Source organism: Malurus melanocephalus, unplaced genomic scaffold (genome assembly GCF_030028575.1).
Source record: "Malurus melanocephalus ecotype Western Australia unplaced genomic scaffold, MMel_1.1 scaffold_104, whole genome shotgun sequence".
Taxonomy (NCBI): Eukaryota; Metazoa; Chordata; class Aves; order Passeriformes; family Maluridae; genus Malurus; species Malurus melanocephalus.
In genome coordinates, this window is record NW_026623336.1 from 474,068 (window position 1) to 488,755 (window position 14,688).

The window sequence follows — 14,688 nt, forward strand, 5'->3', positions numbered from 1 at the left end:
GTGCCCCCGTGGGCTCGGAACTCATCGGTTTGCTTGTAAAACCCGGAGTGTCAGTCTAAAGCTGGGCTGTGTTTGTGTTGTTTTGTTTAGTCCGTGTGTTTGTGGGGGTTTGGTTTGTTTGTATTTTTTGGCGGTATGTATGTTTCAGAGCGTTCATTGTAGCTGAAATCCACCAGGGGATCCGAGGGGTCCAGGAGGTCTGAGACATGARAGGACTCAGGGATGTGCTTCTTCATTCAAGACCCAGCTGTAGTGCAGTAATCGGTTTTAGAGACCTCAGGAGAAAAGGAATTCTAAATACTTAAATGTAAAGGCAGAAAACATTGCCTGGTACTTACTTACATGTGTTTTGAGAAAACAARACTTAGCTTTTCCTCTAAAATGTTCTGGTCCTGATTTTCCTCTGCCTGGCCATGTGCAAGCACTGACAGCTGTGTAAAGTTTCGTGATCTCGATTTGGTGCCTGTTTACATCTCACCCCACACAATTTTCCTTGTTTCCACATGAAAATGGGACTGAAGAACCTGAGTCTGATGGGATCTTCTGACCTGGAATTTCTGCCCAGTGGCTGTGGTAGAGATTCTGCTACCCCTTGTGTGAGCTGGCTCGTGTAGCTGCACAGGGAAGAAGATTCAGTTGGAAAACACTTAAGTTACAGATGTTTGTTTGATAGGTGACTAAGAGTACTCTTATGCACAGTATAATGTCAGTAGTCTGCATGGTTGGAGGTTTAGTAAAATGATGAAGCAAATAGTGGTATTGTAGCACACATATTCAGGATGCAGAAGTGTTTAGCATCAAAGCCTTGGTTTGATTCAGTAACCCCGTGCACTTCTGAATGTAAAATATAATATATGTTTTTCTTTCACTAGCCTGCAGCTGATGCAAAATGAGTGTTCCTGACTACATGCAGTGTGCTGAGGATCATCAGACCCTCCTGGTCGTGGTTCAGCCCATTGGCGTTGTCCCWGAAGAGAGCTTTTTCAGGATCTACAAGCGGATTTCGGCCGTGAGCCAAGTGAAYGTGCGCGACTCGCAGCGAGTGCTCTACATCCGATACAGGCACCATTATCCTCCKGAGAACAATGAGTGGGGGGATTTTCAGACACACCGCAAAGTCGTGGGKCTGATCACTATCACTGACTGTTCTTCTGCAAAGGAATGGCCTCAGACTTTTGAAAAATTCCATCTTCATAAGGAAATGTATGGTTCTACTCTCTATGATTCCCGRTTGTTTGTCTTTGGGCTTCAAGGAGAGATTGCAGAGCAGCCCCGCACTGATGTGGCATTTTATCCCAGTTATGATGAATGTGAAACTGTGGAGAAGAGAATAGAAGATTTTATCGAGTCCCTCTTCATAGTATTGGAGTCAAAGCGACTCGACAGAGCCACCGATAAGTCTGGAGACAAGATCCCCCTCCTCTGTGTTCCTTTTGAGAAGAAGGATTTTGTAGGTCTGGACACTGATAGTAGGTAAGCAGCTACTTTTGTCAGCTCACAGGTCTTAAAAAAAAATCTGTGGCACTTGCCAGCCTTTAGGATAAGCTTATTAGAAAGGACAAGGTGAGCCTTGTTCCAASAGAGGCTGTGCCTGGATCTTTCTGTGTCTGTCTGCTGTAGTTTAAGAGAATATAACTTGTAGTCTCACTGTTCTTTGATRTTCTGAGCTTGTTTACATATATACATTTAATTGATGAAGCTCATCAAATAGTAGGAAGAAGTCACAGGAGYGGTTTCACAGATTCTGCTCTAATGAGAATTTTTGCTGCAAAGCTTCCAATGTTTTATAGATACACATTATTAATAAAAAAGTTCAGTTATCAGCAATGAAACTAATTTTATATCATGTTGAGGAACATTTGACTAATCCTACTTACTGTATTCTTTTTCCTCTAAATCTGTCTACTTTTTCATTCTGTGGGAATGACTGTTTATTTTGATGATGAAGTCCAGCATCTTTCCATGTCTTTCTTGTTTTATGTAATTATTCGTTATCGCTTTTACCTCTCTTGTTTTGCTACCTGTTTGCTACAGCTTTTTGGTTTTGTGTMTGTTAGAGTTTTTCCCYACCCCCCATTTTTCCTTCCTCCTCATTTGCATACTCATCTGTCAGATTTGAGTGTGGCATAGTTCTTGTGCAAGGGATAAGTAATTCTGGCTTGATAGCTACAAGCAGGTGCAAAATCTGTTTGACTCTGCTGTTTGCAGTCAAATCCAGCGCATGGAAGYAGCCACCTTTTGTCCTGGCAAAGACAGAGGTGTGGGAGTCCTGTCAAAACACAGGATATAGATGGAAATAATAGTGTTCATATCTGTGTTGTACTGTAGAGATGCCAACAGTGCTTATTACTGTGTGTAAAAGCCCAGAGCTCTCCAGGCAGGTTTGTGAAGCCTTTAGATCCCATTAATCATCTCTGCCTGYATAGTTAGTCCTGGCCTTAGAAACAGGAAGGAAGCATTCCAGGTTTCTGATTAGTTTGAGACCTTCTGTTCAATTATCTGTGGTTGCTTGAAGGACCACCAGTACCCCTGTGCCCTGCTTTTCATTGGTGAGCAATTGAACTGGCTCTCACTTGTTGGTCCCTGGTTTGTCCTTGCACTGTTATTTATCAATATAAGTTACTTTGTTTCTACTTTTTGTAGATGGGTGGTAAAAATGTGTTGGTAGACTGGACAAGCGTTTTTAGAGTCTTGTCCTTTCCTCAGTTTGAATGTATTTTGGTTGAATGTAATCAAAATTTCCTGTTCCARATAGATGAGAAAATGGCAATTGTAGACCCAAAATCTCAAAATCAGAATTAATTCTGCTGTTCAGTTGTGTCTTCTAAAAGAACTGTACTTTGGAAATTGTTTTCTTAAAGAAATGAGTTGTTTCTGAGCAGTGACTGTGTTGTAGCTAGTGGGAAATAATACTCTGTATGAGGTTCTGAACTGGTGGGGAGCTCGAGTTACAGCATAATGTGTGTCCACACATCTCCAAGCAGATATTTTATGCTGTTGCAGTGASAAGTTCAAACAGATTTAGTGTGATGCTTCAGTTCTTTGCAGRATGGAAGGTGTGTGACCCTGCCTGTGTAGACACAGGAGTTTTTCCAGAGTTAATCGCTGGCTCAGCTCTGCACACAACTTTGCTTGGGAGGTTTGAATACCAAACAGTGTTTCAGTAAGTCTGGATCAATGGATGTACTAGAAATGTTTGCTGCACCGAACTGCTCAAAGAAAAGGTGTTAAATATTCCAGTTGTTCAGTTCAATAGCTAGAAGGTTCTTCAGTTTTATTATACTATGGAGGTAGTACTTCTCATTGTTTTGAAACACTTGAAAAAAAAGATTTTTACATTAAAACATAAGAAAACAGAGTGAAAAAGTATTTTTAGTGGCTCCTGCTAAACAGGAGCCTTTCTAGACACCTTTCATGTAGCCTGATGCATCTCTGTCGTCTGTTATAAAGTGGAAATTCAGGTCCATGGAATAAGGTTGAACTCAGATCAGTTCATTAAACTGACTTAACAGTTTCAAGCCAAAGTCTTTGTATGTGAACTGATGATAATATTGCATTTTGTTACTTGGGAGTTTTTTTATTGCTCAAATCGCAATAACAGGATTTCATTTTAGCACATTCCCTTCTGTAGTGACAGATTCACTAATTAAGGGAAAGCATTGCATGCCAGGGAGATACAGGGCTAGGAACAACCTTCTTCAATAGAAACCAGTTCCTGTTTCTTCAAAATTGAATATGTAATTCTGTTCAGGGAGGGCTAAAAGTTGTTTGAATGCCGGAAGTGGGTATGAGAACATCTGGCAGAACAACTTTTGCTGCTTCATTGTCAGCATAATGATTTTACAGAATGAAATACAAATATGATATTGAGATACTGAGGTAAATGAAACAGATTTTTCTAGAACAGGTGGAAATTTCTAAAGGACTAAAGGTAAAGAATGTCCTTGTGCTCTTTTTTATGTACTTTCTGTCCATTTTATTTTATTTTTTTTTTATATAATGTATCCCAGCCTTCCAGTAAGTGTGCAACCAATTAGTTAAAAAGCACAAATGTTCTACATTAAATAGATGGAAGAGAAGACACATTTTCTGTGCTTGTAGCAGAGGGTAATCTCTGCTGCTGTAATTGCGGATGCCTGTTTAGGCTAACTAAACATATATTTTCCTATACCTTCTGAAATTGAAGTTAAATTTCAGTGTGTAGCAAAAGTCTAATTAAGTGTGTGGTGCAACCGTAACCTGGAGCTGTTGAACTGGGATGATAGATTGAATGAAAATATGTAAAGAATTTACATGATATATAGTAAATCCGTTCATGTGATTTGAAGAGTAATTAAACTATTGACCATTGTTTCTTAAAAGATACTTTTCTCCCACGCATTTTAGTRCCAAATATTAAGGTTAATACTTATGTGATGATCAGGGCTGTATATAAACCTGATCTCCCACACCCAGTTAGACTTTCATTAGCTTGGTTGAATAAAAATTGCAACGATTGGTTCTTTTAAGATGGAAAGTTCATAAATTAGAAACATAAATTATTATGCTGCATTTCAAATAAGGTAATTCTCAAAAAAWGTGAGGATGATMTKTRTCTTTTGCAAGATGCTCGTGTGATKAGCAGGAGARACACAGTCCCATAATTSAAARGACAACATACACAAATYCACTGTRTTATGTGTMTAGAACAACTCTTTTTGGCTGGCAGAAAACTTTATGTATGAAAAATAGTGGGCTAAGTCCTAAAAAGTTTTGAAGAAAAGTTGTCTTTAATTCCTGGGAACATTCAGCCAAGAGGGGATTTTGGCAAATTGATTTAATTTTTCTTTCTGTTTCTTCAGCTGTAAATTGGGTAAAATATTTATGTGGTCACAGGGCTGCTGAGAATAATTTAAAAAGTTYCTGGAATCAATTGCACTTGATAGGTATTTGTAGAGGTTGGGAGCTTTATGGAGAACAATGGAAACACATATTCTCATTATGATAAAAATGTCCTACAAACTGAAAATAGGAAACATGTGCCAGAAATACTGAAAATCCCATTTGTTTTAAGTTTTCTATTTTATTTCTGTTTTCAGCTACGAAAATAAGCGTACTTAAGTATGATTGTAAGTCTACTTGAATAAGCTCATTTTAATGTTGTTTACATTAGTTTGTGTGTTAGGTTCTTTCTTTTTTAATACTGGCATCCATTTAATGCTCTGGAGTGAGGAGCATGTAGGGCCCTGTTTACAGGTGTGTCTTTCTCCACACGGTGTCATAGTTGGGATTTGTGCAYTGATTTATGAAAGTTGATGATTTCAGTATGTGTATGTGGCTGTTAATTTTCTTTCTGTTCTCTGTCTTTCTAATTTCTGTTTTGTTCCTTTCTGTTTTTTCCCCCCTTCTTCTCTCATACTGCCCTGTGAGTTTGTTGTTGGGTCTAAAAAGGTAGGCTGTGATTGTGTATCTTTGAAAATAGTTAGCTTTTTTCCCATGTCCTGGCTCTCCACTTCGCCTTCATTGCATATTTTAGTGTTGCTTTTTATCTTTATTTTTCAGTACACACAAAAATAATTGCTGCCTGGAGCCTCACTACTGCAGTTGCCCCCTTTTGGCGCATTTGGCAATTATATTTGGTAGCAATGCTGAGTTTTTTTGTAGGACACACATAGTCTGCTTAGGCGGCTGCTGGCCTCTGGAATTTGCTTTATTTTTGAAACTCCAAAGCCATGAAGCTGTTGCTGCCTGTGTTTGGTTTCCAAATTCAAAAGTTYTGGCAGTCGACCCAACGCCGTAGCTGTGTCTCTTTAAGTCTGGATAATGTTATGATTGGTGATATCTATAGCTCTGCATGCTAACTGGAATTAGTAGAACTTGATGGAAATTTTTGTTGAAGCATTTTGCATGAATACACTTTTGAAAATTGATTTTGCATGTTTCTTGTTTGTAAATTTAGCCAAATTTTGAGGATCCAGAAATGCCTTCAAACCTGTTTCTGGATGGTTTGCAGTGAAAATGAATTCTCACTTCAAATATAACACTGTTGCACTGAATTTTCCATAAAATTATCCTGGGRTCCTAGAAAAGAGCTGGAGATGAAAGAATAAAGCACATATCCTATAGAGCAAATGAGGCAGAAATGGAAATCGAGTAGTKCTTTGTAGTTCCTGGAAAGGATTTATTGTCCTCCTGTTTGAAGCAGTAGCAGTGGTCATTGGTCATGATTGTGGTTATTCCTGTGAATGAGTGTGTTTAGTAGAGAATTAACCCAACTAACCTCAGAGAATAAGATTTAAAAATAGTTCTGTAGTCAGCTGAATGTTTCCCTGTGGTGGGGACATTCAGAAGAAGAGTTTGGGTGACTGGCACTAAGGAGCATTCCATGGGTGGTCCTGCATGAGGTGGCACTGCCTTCCTTGGGGATGTTTCTGGGTGTGTCACACTCAGGAAGGGGTTTGTAGGGTATCTTGGGGTGAGACTTGGGTACTTCTTTGAAATTTAATGTTGTAAATGATCTTCTAGAGGAAGAATTAAGGAACTGCTCTTGGCAGTAGGGTGCTTCAAGGAACTGAAAAAGGTTGTCCTCTTACCCTAGAGGAARTAGTTGTTAATTTACATGGGCTTCCTGTTCTCAAATAAGTTAGGATTAAGTAGGAGAGAGCCAAAATTTTTAAACCATGTTTTAATTAAAAATAAATGAGAAAGAAGGTATCTGTAAACATCTTACTTTGAGGCTCTTCAGCTAAAGCTGTGAAGCAAAACTAGCTTGGTATTAAAATGAGCAATCATCATTTTATGCTGAGATATATACATATATGAATATATATGCACACAAAACTTTTTTCCCATTAAATTTTCACCCCAGTATGCATTGAAGAAACAATGAGTCACTTGGATGTGATTTTAAGGGCCTGATGTAGATACTGAATTTTTTTAAAAAGAGGCCTCCCAAATATGAATTAAGTTTTGCTGTCTGTGGAGAGTGGGTTTAGTTTCAGTGAAGCCTTTTTTTTTTTGTATTTTTGAATATACTTGAAGGAATTGAATTTCACTGTACTTAATTGTGAATGCCTGATTAAGACACAGTTTATACATTTATTTGKTACAAACTTACTCTATAATTAATGAAAAATTATTTTCCAAAAGGATGGCAAAGACTTGCAGGGACTGTAGGAGATGGATCCTGTCTTGGCACCACCTTGTAGAGCCTAAAAATAGTTGGAATKAACTCAGTTTTGAACAACTAGTAGCAAATCTCTTCATCACCAGGAATGARTTATCTGTTTGTCTATAAATAAAGAGAGTTTCCCAAAGAAGTGTTTTTTATCAGCAATGATTATTGATGATCCGAGTGAATAAATGCCTTCAAACTTTGGATACATTGACATGTGCATAAATCAGCAGCAAAATTAGGTTAGGAAAAGCTGTTTGGTGAGGCCGTGTGATCAAAATGGTTCCCAGTATCAGGTTCTGATTTAGGAGTCAGGCATCWCCTCTTTTCCTTTGCTGTATGGCTCATATTTATGAACCTAATCATATGCTTAGCTGGAAAGTCTGGAAAAACACTTTTAAACTATGCTTTTGAGAAAATAAGGAATTTAATTTGTCCATAAACATAGAGATTGCTTGAAAGTGTAGAGACATGGAACTGGAAGCWTTTGTGTCTTTGAAAGGACTTATAACTGTGTAAGGGAACAGTGATTCTCCAAGTCTGCTACTTATGTAAAAAACAGAAGAAAAGTTAAAGCGATGTAATCTTCAACATAAAGCAATATAAAGCATTTATAATCTTCATTCTAGAATGCAGAGATTAGGAAAACATGATTTGTAACTGGTTTATACTCTCCTGTGCAATGCTGATTTGAGACTACAAAGGAACTTTTTGATGGAGTTATTTTTCTATAACTCAAAGCTGAAATCCTGGTAAGATTTGGTGCCCTTCCATAGCTCATGCAGAACAGCTTTAGTTTTCACTTTAAATTTTCTTGCATTTTTCATCTTAAAAAGATCTATAAAGTACATGCTTGTTGAAAAACAAGAGATAAGTATTTCAATTTCTTGACACATCTGAAAGATAAAAAACAACAGTCATATTGAGCTTCATTAAATGTCAACASCTTCACATCAATTGTGAATATAGTGTGATAGATCAGAAAAGTGCAAACATTTATATAGGAGTTATTTGTAACTTTTTAGAAAGAAAGAAGCAWCAGAGACATAATTCTTGTCTCCTTTTATTATTTCCATTTTGTTTGGGTAAATAATAACACTGGTTCCAATAGCTTTTCTCTTTTTAAAAGGACATTGTCTGCACTTCTGTATATCTTCTCTTTTTAAATTTCTGTCCTGCCTCCATATAAATCAGTTAGTTTCTCTTCATCTACTTTTTCCAAACCAGCTGCAAGGCAAAATGGCATTATTTGGTGGATGAAAAGATGCTTCTCTTTGGTGTAAACTACCCAAGCCAAACTAATAGCCTTGAAAGCAGAATAAACCAGTAACATGTAATTGTTTGGATTCTTGCCATTTTTCCTGCCCTGTCTGCCTTAAAATCAAAAGGAAATAAATGAATGTACTTATTCCTACCCTTATATTTCATAAGTTCTGTGCCCCTTTTRCTTTTTTATTTCCACCTTACGGACTTCATGAAGGCTTTCTGTTCAGATGCGTTCTGTTCTGGACGGTATTTCAGTGACACTTTGATTCATTTCTGGGGTCCTCTGGGAAGTTCCTTGCTGGAAAAAAACCCCACTGCCCCAAACCCAGTTTCATTCCMTAATCATGGCATTCCTCTTAAATTCAAGTCTCGTTCTAGGGAATAAGAGTTTGGCATCTGGATAGTGGATGCTATCGTAGGTTTTTTTTTTTTCTTGTCTAAAGTTGTTAAGTTCAAATAGTCTTGGTAACTTTTTAAAAGATGACAGTTTGGGTTGGAAGGGACCTTAAAGCCCATSTTATTSCAAMCCACTGCCATGGGCAGGRACACTTTCCACTAGACCAGGTTGTCCAGAGCCTCATCGAGCCTGGCCTTGARYGCTGCCAGGGATGGGGCAGCCACAGCTGCTCTGGGCAACCTGTTCAACAACTGTTCCAATGAACTTAAACTGAAACAGTATCACTACATYTCCTAAAAGCTAAAAGTTAAAACTGACACCAATTCAAAATGATTTTTTGTATTTTTACCAGATTCTTTGGACATTTTGTATACAATAAAGAATGACATCAACATCAATTCTTTTAATTAAAATTTCATTTTTGATAAACTTCTATTTTAGTTTAACCATCCAAAGAAATAAGGGTCTGTTTTTCCTTGATGTGATGTGTGGATAATGAACTTGCATACCTCTCTCCATGTGGTTAGAAGACAGAACAACTGGATATGCTATTGGAGGAATACAGAGAAATTAATAAAATATCTAAGTTGACATTTAAATTTTTCCCTAAAAACCCAATTATATAAGGTAGAGCAGGGGCATTCATGCTAGGGGATACTTTTGTGGGAGGGAGAACWGGATTGMYGATGGACTTGTGAGAGCAGAGTTGTTCTGAACTGGCACTTAAATCAGGAGGTGTTTTCCAAGTCAAATGTGTCTTGTTTTGCATCTCTTACTTTTCTTTAGCTGAAACTTACGTAAAAACAAACAAAAAACCAAAAAACAACCAAAAAGACTGCAAACAAACCAAGATTAATGCTTTTATCACAACAGTTTTRTGGCCAAGTTGCCTTTTCAGCTGTACCAATGTTTAATATATTCARTAGGCTTTGTCTGTTCTTTTGGAAAGAACTTCAGCTTTTATTTTAACCTGTAAGAAAAAGAGTAGGAAGAGAGAAACCTTATCAGCTGTTGCCTGGAGTGGTTGTGCTTTTTTACTCATCATCCMTTTAAAAGAAGGATCTGGAAGCAGGGGGAAGTTTGTGAGGTCTGAGGGGATTCTGAGCCACCAACACCTTTGGGCTGTGTGTGGAGAGGGTTCCAACAGAGAAGAGCAGAGGCCCAGAGCAGGCTTTTGTAAAGGCTACCTTTAATATGCTCAGAGCCAAATTGTGAGGGATTCCATGGGAAGCATAAAGTGCTGGGATTTATTCAAGGACAGCTTCCTGGAAGCACAAGAACAATCTATTCCCTACTGAGGGAAAGGAAAACAGCAGAACAAGAGACCACCCTGGCTTAACAATGAGCTTTTGGGTGTACTGAAAAAGCAAAAAAGCAGCATCTCAGCTATGGAAAGGCAGCTAAAGACTGTAGTCTTGCAAGAACCTTGCTTTGGAGGTTTTCTGGGGTGTGACTCTAGCTGTGCAAATGCTGTGTGGCCAAAACATGTGATACATTGCTTTTTTCCAGTATATCCTCAAATTGTGCTTATTACTTTAGYTACCATTCATACTGGATATTGGCTCAGAGACAGAGTAAATTAATGTTGATCTGCTATTAAGGAGGAAAGAGAATGGACTTTAGGTGTTTATTACCTCAAACAAACATTCCCTGCAAGTAACTAAGCTGTGCCTTTCATTTTGCAGACACTATAAGAAGCGCTGCCAGGGCCGGATGCGGAAGCACGTGGGAGATCTGTGTTTGCAGGCTGGAATGTTGCAGGACTCCTTGGTGCATTATCACATGGCAGTGGARCTGCTGCGCTCTGTCAATGACTTCCTCTGGCTTGGAGGTAGGATTAGGTGGTGGTACTTGCTAAACCTAAGTAAACCAAACTATCCTCAATCATTTCCTTAGGCATCGTGAAGAGTAGAAACCATTTTGGTGACCAATATCTGAATATCAGATGTGAGTAAGAATTAAATTGAAGTAAAAAGTGGTTAATAAGAATGAGAAAGAAATGTGTTTAGGAAAACCTGCACGATAAGTTGTGTTACTGTAGTAAAGCTAAAAAAAAATGTGCCTGATGTTTACTTAATGTGTACTTAAAAAAATGTGCCTGATGTTTAAACTATTCCTTGGAAAGTATTTGACTTTTTTCACTGGATTGTATAGGTGTTTTAAAAATATTTCGTAAGGGTGTCCACTGTGGAAAAAGATTTTTGTCTTTATATCTCTCAAAGTTGCAAGTGTTAAACTTCCACTGGGATAAATTCCTTTCATATTAGATCCTAGGATTTGCTTCTCTTTTCCTGCCTTTCCTCCATCCTTTCCTTTTATTTTTTCATACCTGCTTTTTATTGTTTATTGGCCATAAAAAGGATCTTTGAGCACARTTCCTCCTTCTCAATTTCATACCCATTCAGGACAAACACTTTCTCCAGGTTTTTAGCTTTCTTATTCCATGTGGACATCCATTTATCTTCCTAATGGCCCTGTGGGTTATGTACTATGAAAACCTTAACACCTTTTGACCTCCCACTTCTTTTCTTCCTCAATTCCAAAAATTTAAATGGCTCAGGATTCCTCAAGTAGGAAAGGAAAAATTTTCTCATTGTGCAAAGCATGAACATATTTTAAGGCCCATCCGTTGGGCTACCAAATTACACTTAGAGACCTCCAGGGGGCACTTCCAATCCAAATAATTTGACGAGTTTGTAAGTCTGATCTCCTGCTTATATCACATACAGTATAACCAGGTTGTTCAGGGACCTGTCAAGTCACTTGAGTTTCTGGTATATTTAATGATGGAAATTGCTGCCTGTTCTATCATTTTGCTGGTTATAATTTGAAAAAAAAAACAACAATAAAATGTAAATTGGTCCTATCTTAAAGCTGTACTTCCTGTGTCCACTTGGGTTGACCCTCATCCGATCACTGCATCTCAGAAGCACCTGGCTCCCCCTCTTCTCTGCCCTCCCACTGGGTGTTTTAAAGGCAGCAGGAACATCAATCTTTGGCCTCTTGTTCTTTAAGCTGAACAAGCCCAGTTCTTCCTGCTTCTCTCTGCTGTGAACTCCAGTCCCCTGTGAACTCCAGGCCCATTTTGATGGCCTTCCACCAGACTTGCTTTGGGATGAGGCTTCTGCCAGCCCCTATCTCCAGCCTGGCAAGTTCTCTCTTCATTGAAGGCCTACTATAGTGTCTCCCCCAATTTGTTATCACCCAGGAAGTTTCTGGGTGTGCTCTGTGCAATCATCCAGTCAGTTATTGCAGACAGGTCCCTCCTGAGGGACACYGCTGGTCACAGGCAGCCATTTGGCTGATCACAGTCCTTTGAGTCTGGCAGTCCAGCCTATTTTCCACCTGCTTTAYTGGCCAGCTATCCCAATCTTACCAATCTGGCTGTAAGCATTCTGTGGGAGAACATGTCTAAAGGGTTTTTGAAAGCCAAAATACACAACATCCACTGCTATTCCTTTGTCCACCGAGTTTATAATCTCATCATAGGAGGCAGTGAGGTTGCCAAAGACTGTCTTATCTTCCATAAATCAATGTGTGCTGTTCCCAGACACCTACTTTCACTTCCTGTGCTTCCACAAGGATTTCTTTGTAGCCTCTCCAGGGAGCTGATGTTGATCTACCTGTACTGGTATTTCCTTCTCAAAGATATGCTTCCCTTTATCCAGCCATTAGAAACCTCCCCTCATGGGCATGARGCTGTTGAAGGTAATGGGAGAGTGGTCTCACCTTGGTCAGCTCTCTTGGCATCTTCCTGGTTTTGTGGAATTGGATCCAATCAAGTGCTTTTCATGTCTGTTTTCTCTACTGTAACAAATTCTTCCTTCTACAGATTCATTTAGTAGGATTGGGGCAATGGGAGTTCTGAGGGTGAACACAGAGGTGAAAATCACATTGAGTATCCCATGCTTTTCCATGGCCTTCCTGGTCTCCAATTTGAGGCCTATTTTGTTTGTGTAAATGGACTTTACTGCATGATATTTGAAAATATCTCAACTAATCTTTTGGATTTTTTCTTTTCTTTACAGCTGCTCTTGAGGGGTTGTGCTCAGCATCTGTCATCTATCACTACCCAGGTGGCACTGGGGGTAAAGTTGGACCTCGCAGGGCTCAAGGAGGTTCTCTTTCTGCTGAGGCAGGCAACAGGCACAGGCCAGGTAAGGATGGGATTTCAATTTTATTCTGTTTGCCACTGCTGAATGTCTGAAAACTTCTCCCTACTTCCTAACTCTGCAAAATTATACTGATGACAGGATTAGCCAGAGGAGGGGGGCTGGGGGGAAAAATTGTATCTTTTAAGGTTTTTACAATGACTTTTCTGTTTTGGTGTTAATATCAACACATGTACTTTGCATAGAATTGCAAAGCTTTCGATTTCTTCACCTGATTGTTAGTAGTGGCTGTATTAGTTTGAATTTTGCTGGAGGAGATGCGGGTAGTTTTCATACAGTAGATACAATGTAGCAGAGCTGGATGGATTAAAAGAGTAAGTTTGGTACATTTTATTCTGTTTTTTTCCTATTCCAAAGTCAACATTTAATAAACAGATTTCATTCATGAAATGCCAATAGGCCAATGTATTTTTTAATGTTAGTATACTTTTCCTAAATTCTTGTCTTGCAAAAGAGATGGATGAAAAGTGAGAGTGATCTGTARTAAGTGAACATTGTGGAAGAGTATGGGTAGGGATCAAAGGGTCATTATTTCTTTCAACAAAGTAACTGGAGGACATCAAACAGAGCTTAGCAGATGGAGAAGCAAATGAAAGAAATTACTCTTTACCCAGCATATAGGTGTGACACGGAACTGCTTGTCATTCTGAGTAACCTGATCTGTAGTGTGACAGAGGCAAGGCTGCTGCAGCTCCGTGTCCCCAGGTCCAGGCAGGCAGGAGGCTGAGCAGGCATTCCCAGCAGGCCTGGAGGAACACAGGGAGCACACACACAGCCTCAGTCTATCCTGGAGCTGGCCACTGGACTGCACCAGCTGCTGCCACCTGGAGCCACACAGCTGAGACCCAGAGCCCCATTCCAGTAGTTGGTGCTTAGACCAACACACACACAAGCACTCCCCTCTGTTTTTCCATGCTTGTTCCCTAAGCTGCCTCAATCCCTTCTTCTCCCTGTCTTTGGCTGGTCCCCTATACCCCCAAAGGAATTTTGTACAATCCCAAGATGTTCTTTCCCCATAATGAACTCCATATCCCTGTAGGCAGTGACCCCCAGTCTGTTTCTAGGGGGATCCACAGAGCTGCTTGTGTAACTGAGCTGCTGGGCTTCATCCCCCAGGCAGCTCTGTGGGCTCTGATTTGATTATTGGGGTTCAGCTGATGCTCTCAGCTCTTCTGGGGCTGTGCAGATGAGCCTGACACATAAACTGACACTTGTCATGTGGTGTTATGGCTCTTGGAAGTTTCTGTGGCTTCCAGGAGAGGCTGGGCTCGGGTAAGGAAATGAAAATACATTGACCAGTGTGAGCTACATAGGCCTTTGGACTAACCCAGCACTTCTGCTTTGTTTGTGCTCCCCCAGGACTGAAACAAAGCTGGGTTTAAGGGCTGATGTTAAGTTCTCTTTGTGCAATGTGGTCAAAATTAATTCCTTCATCTAAAAAAGCAACCCCAATCTTTATTCTTTTATAWGTCTGGTAAATACTTGCCTTGTATTATCTTTATTATGAACTGTGTGTGTTGAAACCAGATAGTTGTGAYAGTAAAATTACCTTATTTCAGCACAGAATATTATTTTTTCATACAATATCTAGTCATTAAAATTTGTGCATCTGGCCCCATGACCTATGAATGCATTTTTTACATTGGCTGTTATAATTTCACCTGTTTAGTGACCTTTGTCTACTTTTCAATGAATATTTA

The 14,688-nt window shown here is 39.2% G+C and overlaps 1 protein-coding gene across 2 annotated transcripts in view; it reads left to right on the forward strand.

Moving 5' to 3' along the window:
- Positions 1-878: 878 nt before the first annotated feature.
- The window catches only part of TRAPPC9 (trafficking protein particle complex subunit 9), a 438,425-nt gene continuing 424,615 nt past the window's right edge, over positions 879-14,688 (forward strand). For both annotated transcript variants that reach the window (XM_057369163.1, XM_057369164.1), the window contains exons 1-3: positions 879-1,473; positions 10,502-10,647; positions 12,845-12,973. In XM_057369163.1, coding sequence (XP_057225146.1) covers positions 890-1,473; positions 10,502-10,647; positions 12,845-12,973 — 859 coding nt within the window. In that variant the 5' untranslated portion in view covers positions 879-889. The remainder of the gene's footprint in view (positions 1,474-10,501; positions 10,648-12,844; positions 12,974-14,688) is intronic.